General features: G+C 39.5%; 3 protein-coding genes across 6 annotated transcripts in view; 2 read left to right on the forward strand and 1 right to left on the reverse strand.

The window, feature by feature from the left end:
- tmcc1a (transmembrane and coiled-coil domain family 1a) overlaps window positions 1-13,461 on the reverse strand; it is a 97,505-nt gene extending 84,044 nt beyond the window's left edge. For 2 of the 4 annotated variants that reach the window (XM_088082029.1, XM_088082030.1), the window contains exons 1-3: window positions 13,252-13,461; window positions 9,628-9,748; window positions 6,739-6,852 (exon numbers count right to left, since the gene is read on the reverse strand). The gene's annotated coding sequence lies outside the window, so the exon portion shown is untranslated. The remainder of the gene's footprint in view (window positions 1-6,738; window positions 6,853-9,627; window positions 9,749-13,251) is intronic. The other 2 variants (XM_042491596.2, XM_042491591.2) reach the window with 2 other exon arrangements.
- On the forward strand, window positions 8,997-11,532 carry trh (thyrotropin-releasing hormone). Its single transcript, XM_042492195.2, has 3 exons — window positions 8,997-9,121; window positions 9,611-9,818; window positions 10,269-11,532. The coding sequence occupies exons 2-3, from the start codon at window positions 9,629-9,631 to the stop codon at window positions 10,877-10,879; spliced, it is 801 nt and encodes a 266-aa protein (XP_042348129.1). The 5' UTR covers window positions 8,997-9,121; window positions 9,611-9,628; the 3' UTR covers window positions 10,880-11,532.
- A 1,479-nt stretch (window positions 13,462-14,940) lies between the features above and the next one.
- Window positions 14,941-23,040, forward strand: rbsn (rabenosyn, RAB effector). The gene is made up of 11 exons (XM_042491563.2): window positions 14,941-15,081; window positions 16,299-16,584; window positions 16,915-17,043; window positions 17,195-17,295; window positions 17,417-17,462; window positions 17,562-17,723; window positions 17,831-18,099; window positions 18,284-18,354; window positions 18,470-18,556; window positions 18,660-18,762; window positions 18,874-23,040. Exons 2-11 carry the CDS (start codon window positions 16,422-16,424, stop codon window positions 20,053-20,055), a joined length of 2,313 nt encoding a protein of 770 aa, XP_042347497.2. The 5' UTR covers window positions 14,941-15,081; window positions 16,299-16,421; the 3' UTR covers window positions 20,056-23,040.
- Window positions 23,041-23,048: the final 8 nt, after the last annotated feature.

The raw sequence follows: 23,048 nt of genomic DNA on the forward strand, positions 1-23,048 counted from the left end.
GTAGTCGATGAAATGTTAAAACTAGGGCTGTCAAACGATTAATTTGTCAAACTGCAATTAATTGCAGAATTTCAATAATTGACTGTGATTAAATGCATTTTTTAATGACATGTTTAGAATTACATTATTTTGCATTTCAAAACAGTTTTCGATTCCATATTGGCAAAGTAAAGGAATTCTCACCAGAGTGTCTTGATCAGGAATCAAATGACAACAAAAAAATGCATAGGACGAGAATAAAGTGTGCACATCTGTAAAGGGGAGACTCATTGGTACCCATAGAACCCATTTTAATTCAGATATCTTCAGAGGTCAGAGGTCAAGGGACCCCTGTGAAATGGCCATGCCATTTTTCCATCACCAACATTTTATCTAACTTTGGTGCCTCATTTAGCCCATTTCCTTACAAGCAAGCATAGCTTGATTTGTACAACTTGATTTCTCAGGGCTTTTAGTTAAAACCCACGTTTTAACTTTAACGTTGGGGTATGCATGTTAAAACTGACAACCCTAGCTAAAACTTTTTTTTTTTAATTTAAGGTTATACATTTTTACAGTTGGAAAATGGAAGAATGCACCCAGAACAATGATATATGCAAATTAGAATGTTAAAAAATAACAGTTTGTCATTTCTATATAATTTAATAATTTAATTAAAACAAAACAGCTGGACGCACCGCTGTTTCCACAGGTTGCCTACTCTTGCCCTTACCCTAATGCCCAGACACACCAAACCAACATCAAAGAATCAGGGGCAACAAAGGCTGACTGTTGCCTCGCCTCAAGTCGCCTGTGTCTCAGCCAAAAAGTTGCACATGAACAAACCGCAGAGACGACGACCAACGAGCACGTACGTTCTGCTCCAGTCTGAAAAGAAACAACTCTCCATACCAGCAGATGGCGTAGTATGTAATCATCATTCGAAAAGGGAAACTGGAAGACCATGTTGATATTAATAATCCAATTAACACATTCAAAGAACAAAGCATATGAACCGTGCAGCAGTGAAAAATAATACAAACCACCAGGAAAGGTTTCAAAACACACGCACACGCGCACACGCACACACACACACACACACACACACACACACACACACACACACACACTTCCAGCCAGCCCTCTACACCAGAGCCCGTGTAAGCTGTCACTCACTCTCTGCCGCAGTGACCCCTGTCAGGCCTGTGTCAGTTTTTGGGGGACAGGGTTATCACGCCATCCATACACACTCACTTCTCCATTTGTTTATTTGTTGGTGTCGCTTCGTTCCCTGGTGTCCGCCTTCATCCTGTCCGTCTTCTACTCCACGCTTCCTGCACGCAACTCAGACGTCATGTCTTTCAACACGCCACCTCGGGCTGCTTCCCCCTCAGCTGTCTATTAACACAGAGGTGTTGGATTTCACCTGCCTGCAGATTCCCTCTGTACTTTCACTGAGTTTCACTGAACTTTGAAAAGACTTTTTTTATTGAGTTTCACTGAATGAAATATTAGAGAAGTATTAAGCAGTAAGTCATGAGAGGATGTGTTACTGTGTGATATTAGAGCTGCTAAGAGGCGTTGGTTTTCGCTGTGGCTTACTGCTGTATGGTGTTTGAATAATTTTAAAGTTGCTCAACCCACCCTCTTACCAGATAATTGTTTGTTTTAATCTGCCAAAAAAATATTTTTATATTAACAATGGGCAAGCTGAATCGAGGGGTCACTCTTGGTGGCAAAAGCTACTGATAATTATCACGACTCTGCAGTTCCCTCAGCTCTGCGGAGCATTTTAGAACCTTTCGGCTCACTGAAAGATGATGGTTTGGGTTTAAATAAGTATTTTGTTTCCTGTTTATGACCCAGAGTCAACATTTTTTTTTAGAACAACTGTCTCCCATGTTAACATTTGTTCATCCGTCCATCCATCCATCCATCCATCCATTCAACTCAACCTCCTCCATACACAGAGTTAGGGTTAGGCTGTTCTACGTTGTTTATTTTATTTCATTTTTTTCTTATATAATATTTTTATTTTTTTTTTCTTATGTTTATTTCATTAAAAAAATGCTTTATTTTTCTTTTGTCTTCATTACTGTTGCCATTGTTTATTTAGGTAAAAAATCTTTGGAACTGTTTATGTGGTTTTAATCTCACCTACACAATCTGTTTTAATCTACAAACACAAGAAATCTATCATTTTGTTGTTGTTTTCTTGTGTAGATAGACAGATAGATAGATGGATAGATAGACTAAAACCCTAGCAAAACAAGCATATTGGAATGACTACACAACTGTGTGGACTTAAAATGACGTTATATTCAGGTGAATATGTTAGTCTCTAGTGATTGATTAGGGATAATTAAATCCTGCTCCCCTACAAACTGGTTAGACTGGACACAGTGTCAGGCTGACGATGGAAATGGAGTGTAACAAGTTGATGTTGCTGATATCAGGCAAGATTTGAGCTTGTGGAGCGTACTGCAAACCTGCTGCTCAAACACAGGTCCAAGCTGAAACTACAGACAGTTCAGCTCTTACATTTTTTTCTTTCTTTTTAGACAACTATCATTATATACCGCATACCCCGGTGAAATGTCAGGAAAGTATGAAAAAATAGATACATCCCAAGCCATGAACACAACTCTAAATGAATGATAATGTTGCTCCATTTCTGCTGGATGAGTAAATAAGCAACAGTTTGCTTACATCTTTGCGACAGCAACTTTATAAAGTGATTCCTTGTCAGTGTTGTGCTTAACGGTTGTTGTACTGTCCCCAAAGGGCACAAAAACACATAAATATGTCTGTTTTATAGGATCTGGCTCTTCTCCTGCCTTCTTCAGTGAGTCATGAACCAAACGCTGATCATATCCTGCTTTAGGAAATCCTGAAAATGTGGATGATATCACAGGAAATGATCAGAGTAATATATAGAAGAGTGTCTGAAAGCTAGAGTGTCAATTCTTTGTCTTTGCTGCTTATAAGCTGATGACTTCCTCTCTGGGAACATAAAAGTTTCGTCTGTACATCTGCTGTCAAATGTCAAAACATGCTCATCTCTCGAGTTAAGTGCTCGTACGTGTGTGTGTGTGTGATGTTCACGGTGATTTTATACTGTGGTATTTTTCTTTTCATACAAAGGCATTTATTCACTGCAGCTGCCTTTGACTTCCCAGTACAGAGAGAGCGAGGCTACAGGGATCATTAAGCACCAAGTTACCAAGGAAAATGTCTCAGTCTCATGAGCTTCACGCTGGGGAGACAGACAACAGGATCTGAGTCCAGAATCACGAAACACATTCGAAAAGCCAGGTAAAGTCAGGTAATAAAGAAACTAACACTGCTGATGCTAAATAACAGTTATCATGAGGCTGGTTAGCAACTCTCTGTTAACTCTGGATTTGCAGAGCAGTACAACGCAGTTTATCATCATCATGTGTTTTAGTGTGAAAAAATCTTTACCTAAAATTCATGGCAAACGAATCCAACTGAAAATGGTCAAGAACTTTGTAAAACAGATGAATCTGGATATCCATCTGAAGTCTGATCTCCCCAAATGACCATTTTCATATCAATTACTCACCCTATATGTGAGAAAAACTAAGTTTTTTTTAACATATTCAACATAACATGGGGGCAGCAATTGATTGAAATTTTGTGGGTGAAGTTTTCCTTTAAGATGGTCACAAACTAAAGAGTTTTGTGAAACTGATTAATTTAAATGGTAAATGGACTGCACTTTATAGCACTAATCTAGTCTTACAACCACTCAAAGCGCTTTGACACAACATGTCACATTCACCGACACACACGGACATTTACACACAAACACACACACACACCAGTGGCCAGGGCTACCATACATGGTGCCACATGCTACTCAGTAACAATTAATTTGCACTCACACACCAATCGCACAACGTCTTCAAAAATTTGGGGTTCAGTATCTTGCCCAAGGATACTCCGACATGTTGACTGGAGGAGCAGAGTATTGAACTGCTGACTTTGAGCCCCAAAAAATAATCTTCAAAAAAGTTACATCCTAAACGTAAAGTTACAAAAGTTATGTTCTGGAAAAGAAACATGGTGGGGACAAAACTTAAAGTGACTTAAAGTTAACACAGGTCTTAACACTTTTCTCAGGAAAAAGTCTGTGATTTTGTGACCCATCCATCACCTTAACCTGCCTCAGCACAGACCGCTCCTTGTTTACTTTCATCAGGTTATTATTAGTCACATGCTCACAGCCTTCCAAAACACATGGGTCATGCATGGTCGTACTTGGTCACAATTACGTAACATATGTACAAATTTGGGTGCATCACTTTTCATAGGAAAACGTAGGAACAGTTTATGAGAACAGCCAGCTGCAGTATATGTTACTGTGATGTCTAACCCATTAACAAGGAGGCCAGATTTATGGCGCTCAAAAATCTGACTTAAATCCAAACATAGCTCCTAACCCACTAATCTGGCATTGTGATACGGGCCCCTGGGGTGTACAGCATTAATCTGGGTTCATATACAGCATAATATGCAGCTGTGCTTTACAGAAACTTCCTTTACACACTGGAGAAGTTCACCAAGACTTTAAAAAGATCTATAATTAACAGGCGTAAACAGAGGACGGAGGCTAATGAGTCTTATTATTTTCTCCCACCGCACAGGGTGTATACTTAACCTGTCCTCTTCCTTAGTACACGAGGTACATAATCCTGCCCGGAATACTAATTGTTATAATTCCCCGGCTCTGAAAGACTCTGACAGCGAGCTCTGTTTTTCTGTGCAGGATGAGTGAGAGTGAATCAAGAGAAAGGAGGGCGTATCCTAATCACAGTCTTACAGCTACAAAGATTTTTTTTTTAAACTCAATGCTGCTACACCTGCAGCAATCACTCCATCTGCTTTAATTGTTCCACATTTTCAGTATCAAGATGTTATGTTCACCCAACAGATACTGCAGAATCAAAAGACTTTCACTCAGCTCATGCTAGCCTTTTAAATGCTTAAATATATGTGCATTAATCCTCTTGGGAAATTAATTGGTTTCTTTGGGCATGTCGTTACACACTTGGCCTAATAGGAAGGAAGAGACATACATGACGGACAAAAGGTGGATTCTCGTACAGGTCAGATATGTCTTAATTGTGTCGCTGTCACTTCCTGCGTTTGTCTGAGGCATGCAACGCGGAGATAAATCACAGCCAGACAGAGAACAGGCTTCATTCTTCCTCCTTCACAACGTAACTGAGTCTAACTTCAGAGAAAGACACTGAACTTGCCTGGTGGGGTTTAACAAAAAATTCTGGTTTTATCCACAGACTTGCTTAACCTTTTGAAACTTGGAACATCAGTTTTCTTGTGCTGCATTCAGAAGCCTTTCCCATTTATTTAAACCTTTGAAACCTGAGCAAAGTGTTTTGTTTTGTCATTACTAAAAAGGAAATGAGCAACTTGTTCCAAAAGTTGCAAGAAGTTAGGAAAAGGTGAGAAGAAAATGACCGAAAAATTAGTTTTAAAAAGGAAGAGACAGAAATTATCATAAGTTAATAATAATAAAAAAAGATGAATGATAAAAAATGATTATAATTATTGTTAACTGTTTAATCTATATATATGTTTTTGCCTTGTTTTGTTTTGTTTTTTTTGCCTCTTTTTGTTTTTGGGTTGTTTTTACCTTTTTTTTCTTTTTCTTTTTTTCCCTAAATTTTAGGTAATTTTCTTGTAACTCCTAACTTGTAACATTATATGTTTTTGAAAGAATCAAGCCAATTTGCTCAGGTTTCATAGGGTTAAAATCATTTCGACTTTTGAAATTACATAGATCCAATTTCATTTTCATTTCAACCACAGAGAGAATGTCAAACAGAGATGGCAATTTTTTCTCACAAATTAAAATAAATAAGCCAAAGATGAGCAAAAGATTCATGACTCGATTCAATAAAATCTGTCATAAAGCTCACTGCACCTAATGATTTCCACCGTGATATTGATGCTTTTGACTGCAAGCTCTGCAGGAGTCTAAACCCACTTGAAGTATTGGACATGACAGTACATTGGAAGCAAGTAATTACAGTATTACACGGTCAGTTCAATTCACGCTGGGATTCACCACCAACTGAGTGCGACTATGCAGCAGTTCCTCGACAGTGGGGCGATTTGAGTCTGCATAATGGAAAAGAATAGATTCACTAGCAGTTTCATAATGGTAGTTTCAGTGAGATTGGGACTAAGAGGTCTATACTTGTAATGATTAATTATAACTATTATTGTCCATAAATGTGGAAATTTGCCTTTAGCTTCACCGCACGCTTAAAGCACATCAAAAAAATCAGAAGACATACAACAGATAACACAACATTCACAGTTCATACAACAATAACACACATGGTTCCAGTTTGAATGATGGATACAAATTTAGCAGAGTTTTACATTTGGCATGAAAGACTTTTTGTAAATGGGACAATTTTAGGAATTCTTTAAAAAAAGGAGATGCACAGGATTACAAAACAACCAGTTTGTTGTTTGTTAGTTGTCTTGCCAACGTGTCAGTCCCCTCCACCTTTCACCTAACAAAGTCAGCTCATATACATGTAATCACAATTATGTCACTCTAGAAATGTTGAAGTGATACGTATGGAAGAAATGTAACTTAACTGTTGTTTTCAAAAGTGTAGAATTCCAATATTTTCTTGTGGCAACTGAGCCGACACCACTAATGACTGAGAACAGCTCAGTCATGACAAGTTAACTCACCGAACAGCAGCGACCTGACGTCCAGCTGAGACGAACGCTGCGTTTACATCCACCTCCGTGTGATCCATGTGTGTTGTTTTGGAGGTTTTTAAACTCATACAGACATTCTTCTTTCTGCACAAAATTTAAAAAAAAAACAGATGTAAATAGACTTTCTTAGACAGCAGATATTTTTAAACCTCAGCAAATCATTTCAGAGTTATCTGGATGGAGACTGAAAACGTGTAAAACAGGAAAAGAATGGGCTGTTCTATATTGTTTGAACTGAACAAAGATTATTCAGTTTACTCTAATTCAGAACCAGGGAAAACAGCTAATATTCACATTTGAGAAGCTGAAACCATAAAATGTCTCAATCAGGGCTGGGCAATATATCAGTGTTATATTAATATCATGATATGCGACTAGATATTATCTTAGATTTTGGATATGATTGTCAGTCTTAAAATACGCACCATTTTGCTACAGTGTCCTTAATTAAACAACATGTTTCTTTGAAATTTGGTACAACGGGCTTTGAGGTACGTTGTCTCTTATTTGGTGGGTATATCATCTTTGGACATCTATTGCACATCTGTCTGTCCTGGAAGAGGGATTCCTCCTTAGTCGCTCCTCCTGAGGTTTCTACCATTTTTTCCCCCCATTAAAGGGTTTTTTGGGGGAAGTTTTTCCTTTGTCACTTTGAGGATCCAAGGAAAGAAGGATGTCATATATGCAATGAAGCATACAACATCGACATTGTGATTTGTGATAATGGGCTTTATGAATTGAATTGAATTGAATTGAATTGAATTGAATTGTATCAGAAAATAATTGTAAAGTAGATCTTTACTTATTCTACGTTCCTTTTTGTTTACATTTCAAACTTGCTTTGGCAATGTAAAAATATGTTTCTCATGACATTAATGCCCCTTGAACTGAACTTAACCCCACTATATTAAAACACAGTGCACACGCAAAACACAACAGGGTGTTTAACGCACTGCCATTACTGTTTAAATGAGCGTTTTTCCACTTTTGTCAGGGCTGAATGCAGCCCTGGTGTTACAGGCTGCATTAAGTAAAATGATGTAATTTTGTGAACCTACCAGATTGTTAGAGCTGTTCTATTATTTGCAGTTACCCACTTAGTTGCTATAGCTACATTATCAATAATTATTCATCACAAAATCTCATTGTATAAATATTTTGTGCAATAGTCAAACCTAAAATATTGTTACAATATTGATTTTGAGGTATTTGGTCAAAAATGTTATGATGCTAGATTTTCTCTATATTGCCCAGTCCTGGTTACATGTTACAACTCGAACTAATCAACCAATTGTTTAAATTACATTTGTATACTGTTTGGTAGTTAAATCTTTTACAGTGCATCAAATATCCTTATATGTTTGTGAAAAATCTTAATTAGCAAAGTAACCAATGATTCCAGTTATCATATAAAAGCAGTAAAAAGTACGTTGTGGTGGAGTACAAGTATAAAGTGCCAGAAAATGGAACTACTCAAGTACAAGTGTGTTTATTTGTACTGATACAGTGCTTAAGTAAATTGATTTTTAGTTTACATCATTGAATCTGACATAGCTAACCATCAAGTCTGTCTTCAGAGGTCAAAGCATTTTGTTTTGGTGCTTCCTTTATAAAAATCCTTTGTAAAACTTGTTAGAGCTGCCTCTGATACATTCAGCCGTGTTGCATCGTGACCAGAAAGTGCATTATCTGTGCTCAGAAGAACCAGATGGATTCAGCTCTCCCTCCTGAGCCCTGTGACCTCAGGGTATTTATGAAAAATATGAATACATCTCTCTGCAGCCCTTTCAGGCGCCCCATAGGAGGCCTTCAGTTTTTTGTCAAGATACTCAGACGATTTACTGTTTGTCATCTGAAGGGGAAAAACAGTGAGAAGACAGAAAAGGAACCTGCTATAATGGGACTCAGTATATAAAAGATCTGAAATAATGTAACGATATTCATCCACACAAAATAAATATTATTTAACTTAAAGAAAAAATAGACGGAATAAACGACTTGTCAAACAAGTCACACTTCCTACGACTGAATTCATCTTATACAGTCTTGTATATTTCCTGCTGTCGATACTTTTTGATTTTTCAAATGACAAATTGGGCAGCGGCCCCTGTTGGGCGATCATTCGCCACATCCAGTTGCGCACGACTTGATGACATCAGTGTGGACGCGGGATCCTGAAAAATGACTCCAGCGTTGGTGTGACGACAGTGACCGGTGAGTATAAAAGCTGAGAGGGGAAGTTATCAGCTCATACCTCCAGACTTGGCCTTTACGGGTCACCAACCGCTGCGAGAGGCTGAGAGCAACTACCATCACTGTGCGCTCAACAGAGGAGACTTTGGATACTTCTCAGGTCAGTTTGGCGCACTTAAGAATAAACCCTTATACAAAGATAACATGTATTTTTTGGAGTTAATGGATCTGTTTCATCATATCTGCGTAGGTCAAATTTATTCTGCATTATTAAGATTTATTTCGGAGTTGTTGTTTTTTTTGATAACTCGACATTCTTTTTGCATCGCAAAACAAGTTCAAAATGTTGCTGTTACGTTGAAATTATTCCACTCGCTTCCAATGCAGATTCACTTGTTTTTTAATATGTGTAATTGGTCAGAGTTTTTACGTCCTTTTTGCAGTTTGCACTGGTCAAATTAACTCCTCTAATTGTCTTGCATGTATTTTCAGAGAAAGAAGACTTTGGTTCTTGCTATCGAATCAAATAGCTTAAAATCAGTTACTGCAGTGGAGCCATGTGTTTAGAAAGTTCAGCTTGCCTTTTTATATTGCATTTAATCTCATCAACAACGTATTTCCCATCGACCATGATCTATTTCTTCATCAGACGTCCAACTACATTACCATGAAGTCGACATGTCTGCTCATCTTGGCTTCTCTCGTGGTCTGCAACTTGACGCTGTCTGGAGGACAGGGCATCCCCGCTGACGAGGAGACTGACGGGAGGACCATAGACGACATCATACTACAGAGAGCAGAAAGTCTCCTGTTACGGTCCATTCTCAAAAAGATGCAGGATGATGACGGCAGAAGCGGTGCGTAAAATGCATCTGATGGATCCATTTTATGCAAAATATTGACTTGATGCACAATATTGCTATTTAATGCTAAAAGAGCTGGATTTTCAGCTTTAAATTTGTTTTTAAATTCAATTTACCGTGACATTGATATACGGGCTATTTGTCTCATGGTTTATCTGAAAATCAAAGTGGCAACATGTTGTAGCCCTTTGGGCTTTACGCGCACTTTTGGATGTTTCCCTGTTAATCTGAATTATCATAAAAATGATTAAACTTGTGTTTTCAATCATACAAATGCCAAAGAATCTTCCAATTCAAAATAAAGTAAGGATATGTCCTGTATATAGAGAATTTCTACAACCAATTACACTCGTCTGTGCGCAATTTACGCACGACAGAACAGGGATGTTTGAAGTAGACTTGGTATTACATGAAGTAATCTAAATGTTTTTTTTCTGTCTCCAGAGGGATCTTCCTCTCAGATAGAGTGGGTGACAAAACGACAACATCCCGGTAAGAGATACAGCGAGGCTTTGGAGAAGCGCCAGCATCCGGGGAGGAGAGAGGAGGACGAGGATGAACAGTACTTAGACGTTCAAAAGAGACAGCACCCGGGCAAACGCGAAGAAGAAATGCACTCCTTCATGGAGAAAAGGCAGCACCCGGGGAAGCGCTCCACGATGGGACACGTCTCTGAAAACCCCGTCGTGCTCCTGAGTGAACTTTCAAAACGACAGCACCCGGGGAAGCGCTACCTGGTGCTGCACAGCAAACGCCAGCACCCAGGTAAGCGCCACCCTGAGGATGAGGACTTCGATGGGGACTGGGATGTGGATGGAGACGAAGACCTCGTTGACCTGGAAAAGCGTCAGCACCCCGGGAAAAGGTTTTGGGATAACTCCAGTCCGGATTTGGGCACAAACAGTCCATGTGACGTATTGGACGCTACGAGCTGCAGCAAGACCAGTTTGCTGCTCGACTTTTTAGACAACATTAACAAGAGCCACGCCGAGGAGAAGAGACAACACCCTGGGAAAAGGTTTGCACCCGAGGAGGATTTAGTGGAAGGAGAGTAGGATAAACACAAGTCTGGTGCGCGCGTACTGCTGTATTGTAGACAAATTAATGTGTAAATGAAGTGACCATAATGAATTATTAAAAACGTAAAAAGAATTCACATCATTTAATCTTTTGTGCCACAGTTTTTCTTTGGCCGACACTTACTGTATCATCATCGCAAATCCTTTATCTGGTGTTGGTTTCTTTGGAGAGCTTGTGCATAAATGTCCTCTAAACTGACTATAACGCTGTAAATACGGTTTTCATGAGAGTGCCTGCCTTATGTTGACTTTATTGATAAATTATTGTTATAATTATTAAGTATTTATTGCTTTAATTAGGATAATTATGCTAAAATCAAGTCCAAGAATGCAAGTACTTGTCCACTGGCTTTTGCCATGTTGCCTCTGTGAGGCAGCACGCGCTCGTCAGTGCAGCACCTGTTTCAGTGAACGTTAGCTTTGCAGAGGAAATCCTTTCATTGATTAATTTGTGTTTCTTTTCTACCTATGTAAAATATAATGAATACCACAGCAAACAAAATGTGTCACTGATTATTTTTCTACACATTAGTGCATGGATTATTTAACCCAATGTTGTAAACTTAAAGCTACCTTTGCCTTAACCACCAATGTTTTTTGTTGGACAATAAAACGCATTGGTAAAAACGTATGGCAGTTGCAGTAATTCATGCCTTAGTGCACTATTAAAGTCTATTAAACTGTTTATTTAACCCAACAGGTCTAATTAGTGTGTGGTTTAACAAAGCAGTCACTCTGCCTAGCCTCATCTACCTTGATGAATTAAATTCAATAGCAGACAGAGTGTCAGGATGCCTTCTCTCACTTTAATTGGGCTCATTCCATCAGAGCAGCTGCCCACAGGCCTGATCAATATGTAGATTATTCATGGAGCACGTGAGGTAGAGATAGAGACTTATAAGGCTCCACTGAACACACGACTTTCAACTCCAGGTGTAACACTTCAATGCACTGACAAACAATTAAGCAGGTGAAAAAAATGCACATTTTAAGATATACAGGAATAATTCCATATGAATTATATTTCATGCATGAACCAGAAATTAGGGCAGAAGGCAATAGGTAAATTTATGCATATGATTCAGATGAATCCTTTGGGAGTGTATTTTATATTTTGCCATACAGTATGAGGTTTTGTGCAAAAGCCTATCTGTGAACACTATGATAGTTAAACACACACACCCCAAGACACACTGCAAATAATCTGTGGACAACATTCTTAGTCTGTAAACCCTTAAAATGAAAGAAAAAAACATCCACAAACTCAATTCTGTGCAAAAATCTGTATGATAAAGCATGCTTCTGATCAGAGACCTTCTTCAAGGCATAACCAGTTTACAATGCAGCAGTATGAGAGGTTCAAAGAGCATCACTTGATTGATCCTCAACTGTATTGTGTTTTTTTTTCATTATTGTTTTGGGAATTACACACTAAAATGAGCAAATAAACCAAATATGAATAAATGAATGAATGAATGAATTAATGAATGTTTTACCACAGAGTCCCAGAAACTGAGATGTAAGCCAAATCAATACAAATCGTATAAAACTAAGCTGACCCTGGACATCAGCAACAACCCATTTTTTAAAAGTAAAAATTGCATTTTATTTTTGGTTTATTTTTTATATAGCTACTTTTTTCACTTATTTATTTTTCGAATTATTTCTGCTCATTCTTGTTGTGAGGCACTACCTTTACTTATGTTCTATCTAAGATTATTATATTTTGTTCGGCTTTCTGTCATTTTTTAAATTTTTGCTGTGCCTTTCTGCTGTGTCATCATTCCACTGGTGACTTGGGGTCTGTGGGACAGGAAGGAGTTGGAATAATTGAGGTTTTGGGTTGGGTTTTTGATAAGTCTTTAAAAAAAAAAACACTACTACTTCTACTTTCTCTATGTACCACCTATTTTTTTCAATAAAATTGAAATATTAAACTAAATTGAAACTAATACACACCAAGGTTGTAAAACTTGATTTTGACAGGGCCACTCTCCACTCTGCTTCAGGGCAGGAATTCACCTGAGGGCCTATTTCAGGTCATATTTTAATGCATATTCCTGGACGAATTTGCAGTTAATTAACGTGTCCCAAACCAAGTGACTCACAGTGAACCCGAGGCCCCTTAGGGCGCTTTCCGTCTCTGGACAGAAACCTTGCATTTACGAAGATAATTTAACTTTTAGCAAGCACACTGCATTAGTCACGACAAAGTTTTGAGCAGCCAAAACGGCTCATGTTCATGTTTCAAAGAGGTCATTAACGTCACTGAAACGGCAGACAGATGCCGAATCAATAACAAACGCAGGAAGAAACACAAAAGACACGATGCTGAATGATAAACTTACATTTTGGTCCAGTGTCGCGATGCAGGTGTCGCCCTCAGCGGGAGTTCGTTTTCCACTGCCATGATGAAGTAAGAAGTGAGGGGAAACATGAGAGAGCAGAAACAAAACATCGGGAGGCCACGAAGGACAGAATCTGGATAAATATTAAATGTACTGTGGGATTCCAGCTGATCAGGTTGGGATGTAAACAATGGCGGAAATCACCTGGATGGGAAATGTGCAGAGGAAGCACAACCAAGGTGTTGCACATATGTGGAGGCTCACAGTGCCGCCCACTGGTGAGGTGAGGTGCCGAAACTGGAAATGTAGGCCTGGAGGATCAGAGTGGAGAGACAGCTGCTTCGAGCTGAGGGAGTGAGACAGGTGCAAGTTCTACAATTCTACAATTTCATTATTATGACGATGATGTTTTTGTTATGAAGTTAAAGAACTTCCTTTAAAATTTTGAAAAAGACAGAGGGATCTAAATTTGATACTGAGTATTCTTGCACTTTCTGTTGACTAAAAGACAAAACATTTATCTTTTCTGACTGTATGCATACCACAATGTTTTGGGATGTTCACATTTATATAGGAAGGAAAACTGAGCAAACAATTCAATTTCAGGGTACTTACATTTTTATATATTTTAATAATTATTTTTTTAATTATTATTATTATTATGGTACAGTAATTTTTTAACCATCTTGGACTGACTTGAGAAGATAAAGATAAGATAAAAATCCAGCTAAGAATTGTGTGTTTAGTACTTAGTCTCAGGTTTCTGCAGGCATATGGGGTGTATCCCCTTTTATTCAGGCGTGTCCTAACAGAGTATTGGGAAAAGGTGTAATACAATTTGTTGTGGTCAGCTTTAGGGAAATGGAAATGTGATCATAAATTATTAGATTGGGCTTAAATGTAGGTTTGACTTGGACGGGTTGCTGGAAATTTAAATTGTCAAGATATACAATGAATAAAATGATTGTGTAGACTTTAAATCCCACAATTCACTTTGAGTATTGAGACATTGGAGTTATCTAATCACCAAAGAAAAGAAAGTTGATATGTTTGAAATGTGACCATTTAGGCTAGTTGCATACAAGAGAGCTCATGCAGTGGTGGGAAGAACAATATGACAAGAAAAGACAGTTGAACAGTGAATTCAGGAAAACTGCCACAATAGCAGAAGTGCAGTATGATTAAGAGGATGGGCGGTAACAGAAGTGAAAAGCAGTACCCAGTTCAGTCCTATTAAGTTGGTTAGAAAAAGACATGAAGCTAAGATGATGGTGAAAATATAGGTTCAGTTGGGCCTACATAGTTTAGGATAATTGACTGAGATAGGAAGGTGAAGAGAAACAGAGACAACATCCAGAAGAAGAACGGAAAGCCGATTTTCAATTCAGTTTAAAAAGGTGAAGAGTGTACAAGTTTAAAAGAGGTGAAGAGTGTACAAGTTTAAAAGAGGTGAAGAGTGTACAAGTTTAAAAGAGGTGAAGAGTGGACATAATGCCTAATGAAAACAACTTTGGTTCTTTCTTGTTATTAACCAGTTTTAACTCATTCATCCAAAAGTTAAAATTGCTTTTAGTCTTAAAGTATTGGTATTTATGTGTGATAAACTACAAGATGAATTGTTTTGATAATAATAATAAAAATACAACAATATTAAAGCTATGGGACTAACACACCTGTGTGTTTCGTATCATTTGTCCCTCTTCTCTTCCCGTACCAACTGCATGCTAATCACATGATCAGGCAGGGCTGCTGCTGCTGCTGCAGCTGCTGTTGTCGAGCTGTCAAAGAGAGTACTAACTGTCAAACACGCACTTATTATTGGATTAATTTGTGAGTATGATACATCCATCGTGTTGATTACTCCTCGAGTATTTGTTTATTGAAGTTTGAAGTTATTTATCGCCGTGTTTTGAGCAACAAGATCAGAGGAACGATGACTAAAAAAAGCGAGGGCTGCTCCCAGTTAGCATCCTGTAGCTAACGTTATATTCTGTGCTCAGGCGGCTAACGTTACATAAATACTAAACTGTATAGCTTCAGCCATTGGGTAGTTAATATGCAAACATCAATTACTGATTAAAATAGTGATCGCTTGCAATCAGACATACTTATTGTCTTGTTTGTTTTGTTTTTCCACTGACTGCGTGGGTTGGACACAAGCTGGGTTAAGTCTTTGCTAACCAATATAACCTGGTAACAATGCCACGTTTAAACTTAATTTAGGGTCATTTAGACATGCACGAGATCAAGAAAGCCCACGTAACTTTAACTCAGTGTAATCTTTGTAAAATGTTTGATGTGTAGGATTTGTCAAATTTATAAACTGTCTGTAGAGATGTTAGCTAGATTCTCAATGAAATGACATGCAGCTTTTTATGGGCAGTAAAGAGAGGGTGTAAATTTGAGCCTTTATACCAGCAATATTACACGATTATTAGCTACATTTATACAGCTGTAATAAACCATATTATACTATATTATACTGTGTAAGAATCAGAGTCCTCTGTTTTACTTTCAGCCAGATATTGCTGTGAAACTGTTTATTGTACTTACACTCCTGTCCTCCAAGTTTTAATCACAGTGCAGTAAATGATGCATTATTGCTAATCATTTTACTTTTCATATATATTTAATTTTTTTTTTCTTTTCTGATAATTTATTAGGAATAAAAAGATAGGGAGTGCTGCACTTGGTCATAACACAAGGTGTTGATGATCATAGAAAAACAGGTGCACCTCAAGAATAGGACAGTTAGTCACAAAAAACAAAAACACAGACTGTCCAGTTTACCTTGTGTAGACGTCCATGGTAGAAGTTGGCAGTCTCAACAGCATCTGAGGCACTCTGATCTTCATCCTACAATTTTAACTACAGTCAGAGTGCCTGATGATGCATTATTAGGTTTGTATAGTCAAACTTGGTTGAAACTTACATTGTTACTAGAATATGTGTTTAAATTACATTTTATTGCCTGAATATATCCTGGATTTCAAACATGGACTTTGTTAAATCTGTGTCACTTCAGTCTGCTTTGTCCTGCCTCTCAGTGTCTCAGGATTTTCTCTGACGTGATGGAGCTATTATGGGGTGGGTCACACACCCTGTGACATGTGGACCGAAGCAAGAATCTCCCACCTTGCATCTCTTCAACAACACAGTCGATCACTGTCATGGCCTCCAGTTATCCACCCCCCTTTGAGGGCACAAGTGAAGTGAAGGAGGGCTTTCTTTGCCCACTGTGCCTGAAGGACCTTCAGTCAATCTCCCAACTCCAAGGCCACTATGAAGAGGAGCACTCGGGGGACGACCACCATGTGAGGGGACAGCTCAGAAGTGAGTCACATTGATTGTACTTGTGGCCACTGCTCACAGCCACAATGCCATTTGAGTTTTTCATGTTTTACCGCAAAACGGCAAAAAGGAAAATATAAAGTCTTACTGTCTAGTTTAGCAAATAGACAGTGTGACCTTCTTGAAAAGCAGATTGTTGCCAGGATGAATTGGCAACTTACCTTGCTGCAGGGAGGAACAACAGGAAAATGATGAAATGTTGAGAGGAAGAATCTTGGTTGGAAACAGGCATGCGAGGGGATAAGCTCTCTGAAATATACAATGTTCTTGTGGACTTTGAGGTAGTTGTGTCCTGATTTTCTTTGTGCACAGGTTTGGTTCTGAAGGCAAAGAAAGCCAAAGACAAGTTGTTGAAAAGGGATGGCGACGACAGAACAGATACAGGCACTTATGTGTCCTTCTGCTGTGTGGACCCCTACATGTGGGAGCCTCAGGAGCTGGGTGAGCCTGTAAACTAGGTGGAAATAAATGTCCAGTCTTCACCTCTTTGTTCATTGGTTAGCTAGCTTTTTCATATCATTTGAATAAAATTAATGATGCAGCAGCCCTCACACTGAACTCTTACAGTTTCTTTTCTCGTTGCTTTTTGTAGGAGCAACCCGAAGTCACCTGGACTTCTTTAAAAAGCACCGGGCAGCCAGGATAGATCACTATGTCATTGAGGTCAACAAGCTCATCATCAGACTGGAAAAGGTCTTCATACAAAAGCACAAATCACAACTCATTCACACCATAAATCACTGTTGTTGAAATTACATTTGTGATGTGCGGTGTAAGAGTGCCAACTCATTTGCGATAAAAACTGTTTTTTCAGTTGACGTCGTTTGACAGGGTCAATTCCGATGCAGCCAAAATCAGAGGTTTGTCCACATTTTCATTACAACGCTGACTCCTCTCAGTGTATGTTGCTAGGAATCATTTACCATTATACATCAACAAGTGTTCATCCTCCTTTACAGCCATTGAGAAGTCGGTGGTGTCATGGGTGAGTGACTCAGATGTCCCGTTCTGTCCTGACTGTGGAAACAAGTTCAACATCCGGAACAGGCGGCACCACTGTCGTCTCTGTGGGTCCATCATGTGTCGGAAGTGCATGGAGTTTGTCCCCTTGCCTTTGGCTCGTACGTATAAACAAAATCATTGCAAGCTAGAAGAAATCATTTAGCTGAGGTCAGGTTTCACCATGTGTGTCTTAATGCTGTAAAATGTTTGATTTGTCCGATTACAGAAAAGCTTATTAGTGGGACACGAGAGGCCCTGTGTGTACCTGGAAGCCCCCCTCAGTCCCAGTCTCCCCCTGCAGGAGGTGGCAGTGGTGGTGGTGGGATGGGCTCCAGGAGAGGCAGCATCAGCAGCCTGAGCAGCGTTACCTCCATGTTAGAAGAGAAGGACGATGAGAAGATTCGCTGTTGTCACCACTGCATGGACACGCTGTTGAAGAGACAGCAGAAACTGGAAGAAAAGGATCACATGCCGGATGTCGTGAAACTTTATGAGGTAAGATCAAAGTTCAAGATCAAAGGTAGGATCAAAGAAGATACAATGAAAAGAATTACCAGATTTTTCAGTCTGTTTCTTCTTTTGTTTCCACAGTTTACACTGTTGTATCCTTCCCGTCATTCAGTGTTTGTCTTTTGGGGTTTCCTGTTGTTCACTTGCTCTAAACTTGTCTTCCCGTCAGAGGCTGAGGATGTGCATGGAGAAGGTGGATGAAAGGGCTCCAGAGTACATCAAAATGGCCGAGTCGCTCAAGTAAGCCCCATTAAAAAGCAGTTATTTGATGAACATTTGTGATGTGAGTGAGAATCTTTGGATCTTTCTTGAATTTGAGGCATGTTACTTATCGTCATGGCTGTATCTTTCACAGCGCCGGAGAAACCACTTACAATCTTGACACTGCTGCTGGACTGAGGCTGGAAGTACAGAAATACTACGAATTAATTGATGCTCTGAGGTAGATGTTGGTCCTAAGTTTCAGTTTAAGGACTGCGCAAAAGTCTTCCATCATGCCTGAAGTTTTTAAAAAGATTCAGTAGAGTTCTTTGTTTTCTTCTCAGTAAGAAGATTTTAACACTAAGAGCAAAAGATGATCCACCACCGCATCCGAAGGCCCTCCAGCTGCAGAGGATGATCCGTTACACAGCCACGCTATTTGTCCAGGTGAAGATCAGACATTTCTCAGTATCATGACGCCTACAATGTCTTTCTTCTTTGATTGAGCCTCCCTTTTTCTCCTGAATTCACCTATTCTCCGTGTCCTCCCTGTTTCAGGAGAAGCTGTTAGGTCTCATGTCTTTACCCACTAAGGATAAATATGAAGAGCTGAAGGAAAAAAGGAAACAGGAACAAGAAAATAGACTCAGGCAGGAGTCTGAGAAAAACCGTCCACCCCCCAGTACCAATGGAGAGCTGCCACAAGCCCCTAGAGCTCCGCGCATGACCAAAGCTGGTGGTTGGTTGCCCTCCGCAGACTCCGTCCATACACGCGACGAGTTGCAGGACCCCCTCCTGCAACAGATCGAGAACATACAGTCATTCCTTCGCCAGGCCCGGGAGGCCCAGAGGACAGACGAGGTGGCCATATTGGAGGAGAACTTGCGTCAGCTGCAGGACGAATACGATCAGCAGCAAACCAGCCTCGCCATCGTGCTCTCCCAGAAGCTGGCTGAGGAGGAGAGCATGCAGCAGGGGGAGCTCCATCGTCTGGAAACCCGGGAAAGAGAGGAGAGGGAGCACTGGGGCCCCGCTGTGGGCTCCACCCAGCCGTCCATCACCTGGGAGAGGACTCTGGATATAAGTGGGACTGGGGGCTTCCAAGGAGAGGAAGATGCTGAAGCAGAGGAGCTGACTCCAAAAGCTGAAAGGAGTCCATCTTCTGTAAGGGCGTTCCCTGCTCTCACAAGCCAAGAGGAGTCGCCTCCCAGGCTGAGGAGCTTAGGGGGCCATGTAACCCCCCCTGGTGGTGAAGGACAGACTAGCGCCTCACTTAACCCTTTCGATGATGAGGACTCTACCCCCATTGAGGAGGATCCATCCAATCCCTTCTTTGAGGACATAAAGAGGGAGCACAAAGAGGTAACCAATGGGAAGAAAGAATACAACCCATTCGATGAAGATGAAGAGGTTGAGGAGGACAAACAGGCTGAGAGTGTACCCAGAAACCCCTTCGAGGAGGAGGAGGACGACGATGCCGACACAGGTAACCCTTTCTTGGAGGCCTCTGGGAATTCTCCAGAAGTCTCAACAAACCCCTTTGACGGGGACGATGATGACGAGGTTCTCCCAGACTTGGACATGATAGAGGAGGAGCTGCTGCTGCAGCAAATTGACAACATTAGGGCCTACATTTTTGACGCCAAGCTGAGCGGCCGTCTCGACGAGGTGGAACTCCTGTCAGAGAACCTCAGAGAGCTACAGCACACCCTGCAGGAACAGAAGAAGAAGAAGCACTGACACCTTCCTGTCATAATCCCTGTGATTACCTGCTACTTACCAAGTCCTGCAAGGCTAGCTCACTTTACACGACTAATGAGCCCACTGCTTTAATTTGGGTGAGGTCTGATGCACCACGCAAAGATTAGACCTAAAATTAAAAATGTGCTATGGCTCAGGAGTCAGGAGTGACTCTCTTAATTTCCAAACATCCTTCTAAACCACTTATCCTGCACAGGGTCGCAGAGGGCTGGAGTCGATCCCAGCATGCACAGTTTCAAAGCACTGCAAATTAAAAACTGTTCAGGCATATTGCTGAAGATATTAACCCTGTTGCACCAGGGTAAACACGAACAATGGAAGACAGAAGAATGCAATTTAAATGATTTTTTTTCAGTGGGATGGTCCGATGGTTCTTTGGGGCGAGTGTGGTTGTATGATTTGGCTCTCTGGTGGAAGCTATGAACTGAGTCAAAATGTAATTGTGGCCATTTAGGGAGCGATGAAGGGATTTGATGCTTGTTTCGTAATCTAACATTAAACAAAATGCGTACAGTTTTTTTTGACATTTACAGTAATACTCCTGAAGACATATAAGACTTTAATGTGTAAAATTGATGGAGTTGCATCGATATTTGTACTACGTGGTTGAACCTACAACTTTCTGGCAATTGAAGTTCTTGCTGTTCATCGAACCAAGACCAAAGAACCAAACCATGCATTAATGCTCTAACTGGGCCATGACAAATTATAAACACTGTCTGACAGTTTAATGACAAACATATGAATTTAGTTTGATGACCATATTTGGGCAACCTAGTGTTTAAAGGAAACTGATTATTGAATAGTTATATTATTCACAGGCTTAAAGGAATACTTCACCCACAAAATGGCTATTTGTTTATCAGTTCGTCAGACCTTGTTACTTTGAGTTTTTGAAGAGAGTTTTTTTCACACTCCACAGAAACATGGCAAACATTGATTGGATAAATGAGATTTGGAGTGTTTTCACGATATCAGAAATTCGAACTTCAGATACAATACTTATGAGATACTATTTTCAATAGCATGGGGAAAATTGACTTTGAGCACACATAATTTTGAAATTTTGTTAAAATATAACTATAACAAAGCTATAAAATGACAAGAATGACTTTCTCTTCTTACTACTGGACTGTAGTAAACATTAACAGTAATTAACACTTATTGTTGACATAAATGAAAACGGCATCATTTTGCAGTAGTGCACGTTGAAAAGCCTCTGAGATTGTAACACATTTAAACATTCAAAAGGCAACAAAAGAAAAAACAAAACAAAAATGTGCTGCAAAAGCCTATGACAGAGCAAAAAAAAAAGTGATGAGAGAGGAGGCGGGGCTGTGGGGGCACTGCAGCAATCTGCGTGTGTCTACTCGCTCTTAAGGAGAAGAGAGCAAGAAAGTAGTACACATACATATATATATATATATATATATATAGTTCTGATACTGACAAAAATGAGTATTGAAACCATTTTAAATATTCATAAACAACATGTATCAACAAATCAATACGCTAACAAGTTGTGTGTGAGTTTGTGAACAGATAGTCTGATATGGTTTTGCTGTTAAATGTGATTCCCAATCAATCAATAGATCAATATGTTTGTCGTTTTCCGTGGAGGCATGCAAGAAAAACAGTTTTCTGCAAAAACTCAAGGTGAGACAGCATCACTAACTGATTGACGAATGGTCATTTTGTGGGTGAAATATTCCTTCAGATGACTGATTCAGTCAAAACTGTCAGTGCACAGCCTGTGATCACTGTGTGTCATAGATTTGTACCAGAAATTACTAAGAATTAAGCCATTCTTGTTGCTCCGGTTATGCTTGTGTCACTCATATTGATTAATGACGACATTATCACAAGGAAAAGATTTTAATCCTTAATCATACTATAATTAGCCACACGTACATTTGTGAATGGCCATGACAGGAGGTGAATAAGTATCTGTTCTAACAGCTTTTAATTTCTGTTTCAGTGGAAGTTGCTTTTTCTGTAAAACTGAATTAAGTTTTTTCTTGTCTCTGTTTGGTGACATTGTCTGTCTGCATGGTTTAGATGAAAGTCAGGCAGGTTTGGTTCAGTAAACATTTCTTTGTGCATCGTGTCTATGACATGCTGGCTGAGGCATGGTCGAATTTTGGACTTTTTTTTTTTTTAAAGCATCTTGAGCCACATTGAGCCAAGTGAACAAAACGTTTTCCATGGTTTCCTGTGCTACCCATAAAGGCTGTGATCGTATAGTTAACAGCGGCACTACTCCAACTGAGCACTTGGGTTGCATGATTCTTGTGTCTGCGTTTCTTTGAAGTGCTGTTTGATGCTGGTCTTTCTATGGAGCTAGTACCAAGCTTGTCTTCCTGATAAAATCTCCCAACAATGTGCTGTCGGCCAAGATCTGTATGTAAAGCATGTTATCTGTTCAGTAGTTCCATCTTTAGAAGTCCATCCAACCAGCACTCATCAAGAACATACTAAACACTATCTGCCAAGGTATATCATAAGTCAACAAATAACACTGCAGGATCCGCTGAACTCCCATTGTGTACAGAGGTTTATCCATATTTGTAAAGAACAACTAAATTGTTAGGTCAACATTTTAGTCAGGTTTTGTTTTTGTCAGATACATTTACACTACATGAATGCCAGCAAGTATTATCACTCACAGTGCTGCTAACATGAATTTGTCCGAGTGCTTTCCTGTCAGTCAGAATGTCCTCAAAAGACTAAAACAATGTTTTGTATCGTCTGTCGATCTCGCACCGCTTAACTGTGACGTCCACAGATTTTTAGCAAAACGTGACGTTGTAAATGTTTTGTGACAGTGTGAGTAATCTAAAGAGCTTCTTCATGCGTTAGCAGTTGATTTTAGCTAATTTGGTAAAACATTTTAGACACAGACATCAATTTATTAACTTTACAAAATTCCATCTCAGCACCAATAAAAAAGTTGTCTCTGTAAAATGTTTCTT

This window comes from Plectropomus leopardus, chromosome 9 (assembly GCF_026936395.1).
Source record: "Plectropomus leopardus strain MGB_pleo_1.0 chromosome 9, ASM2693639v1, whole genome shotgun sequence".
Classification (NCBI taxonomy): Eukaryota; Metazoa; Chordata; class Actinopteri; order Perciformes; family Serranidae; genus Plectropomus; species Plectropomus leopardus.

Bases quoted from the DNA above. Each gene is read 5' to 3' on its own strand.
- trh (XM_042492195.2), top strand. From the start codon at position 9,629: ATGAAGTCGACATGTCTGCTCATCTTGGCTTCTCTCGTGGTCTGCAAC. The intron at 9,819-10,268 runs GTGCGTAAAATG...TTCTGTCTCCAG, and splicing joins GGATGATGACGGCAGAAGCG to AGGGATCTTCCTCTCAGATA.
- rbsn (XM_042491563.2), top strand. From the start codon at position 16,422: ATGGCCTCCAGTTATCCACCCCCCTTTGAGGGCACAAGTGAAGTGAAG. The intron at 18,355-18,469 runs GTAAGCCCCATT...TATCTTTCACAG, and splicing joins AAAATGGCCGAGTCGCTCAA to CGCCGGAGAAACCACTTACA. The intron at 18,763-18,873 runs GTGAAGATCAGA...TCCCTGTTTCAG, and splicing joins CAGCCACGCTATTTGTCCAG to GAGAAGCTGTTAGGTCTCAT.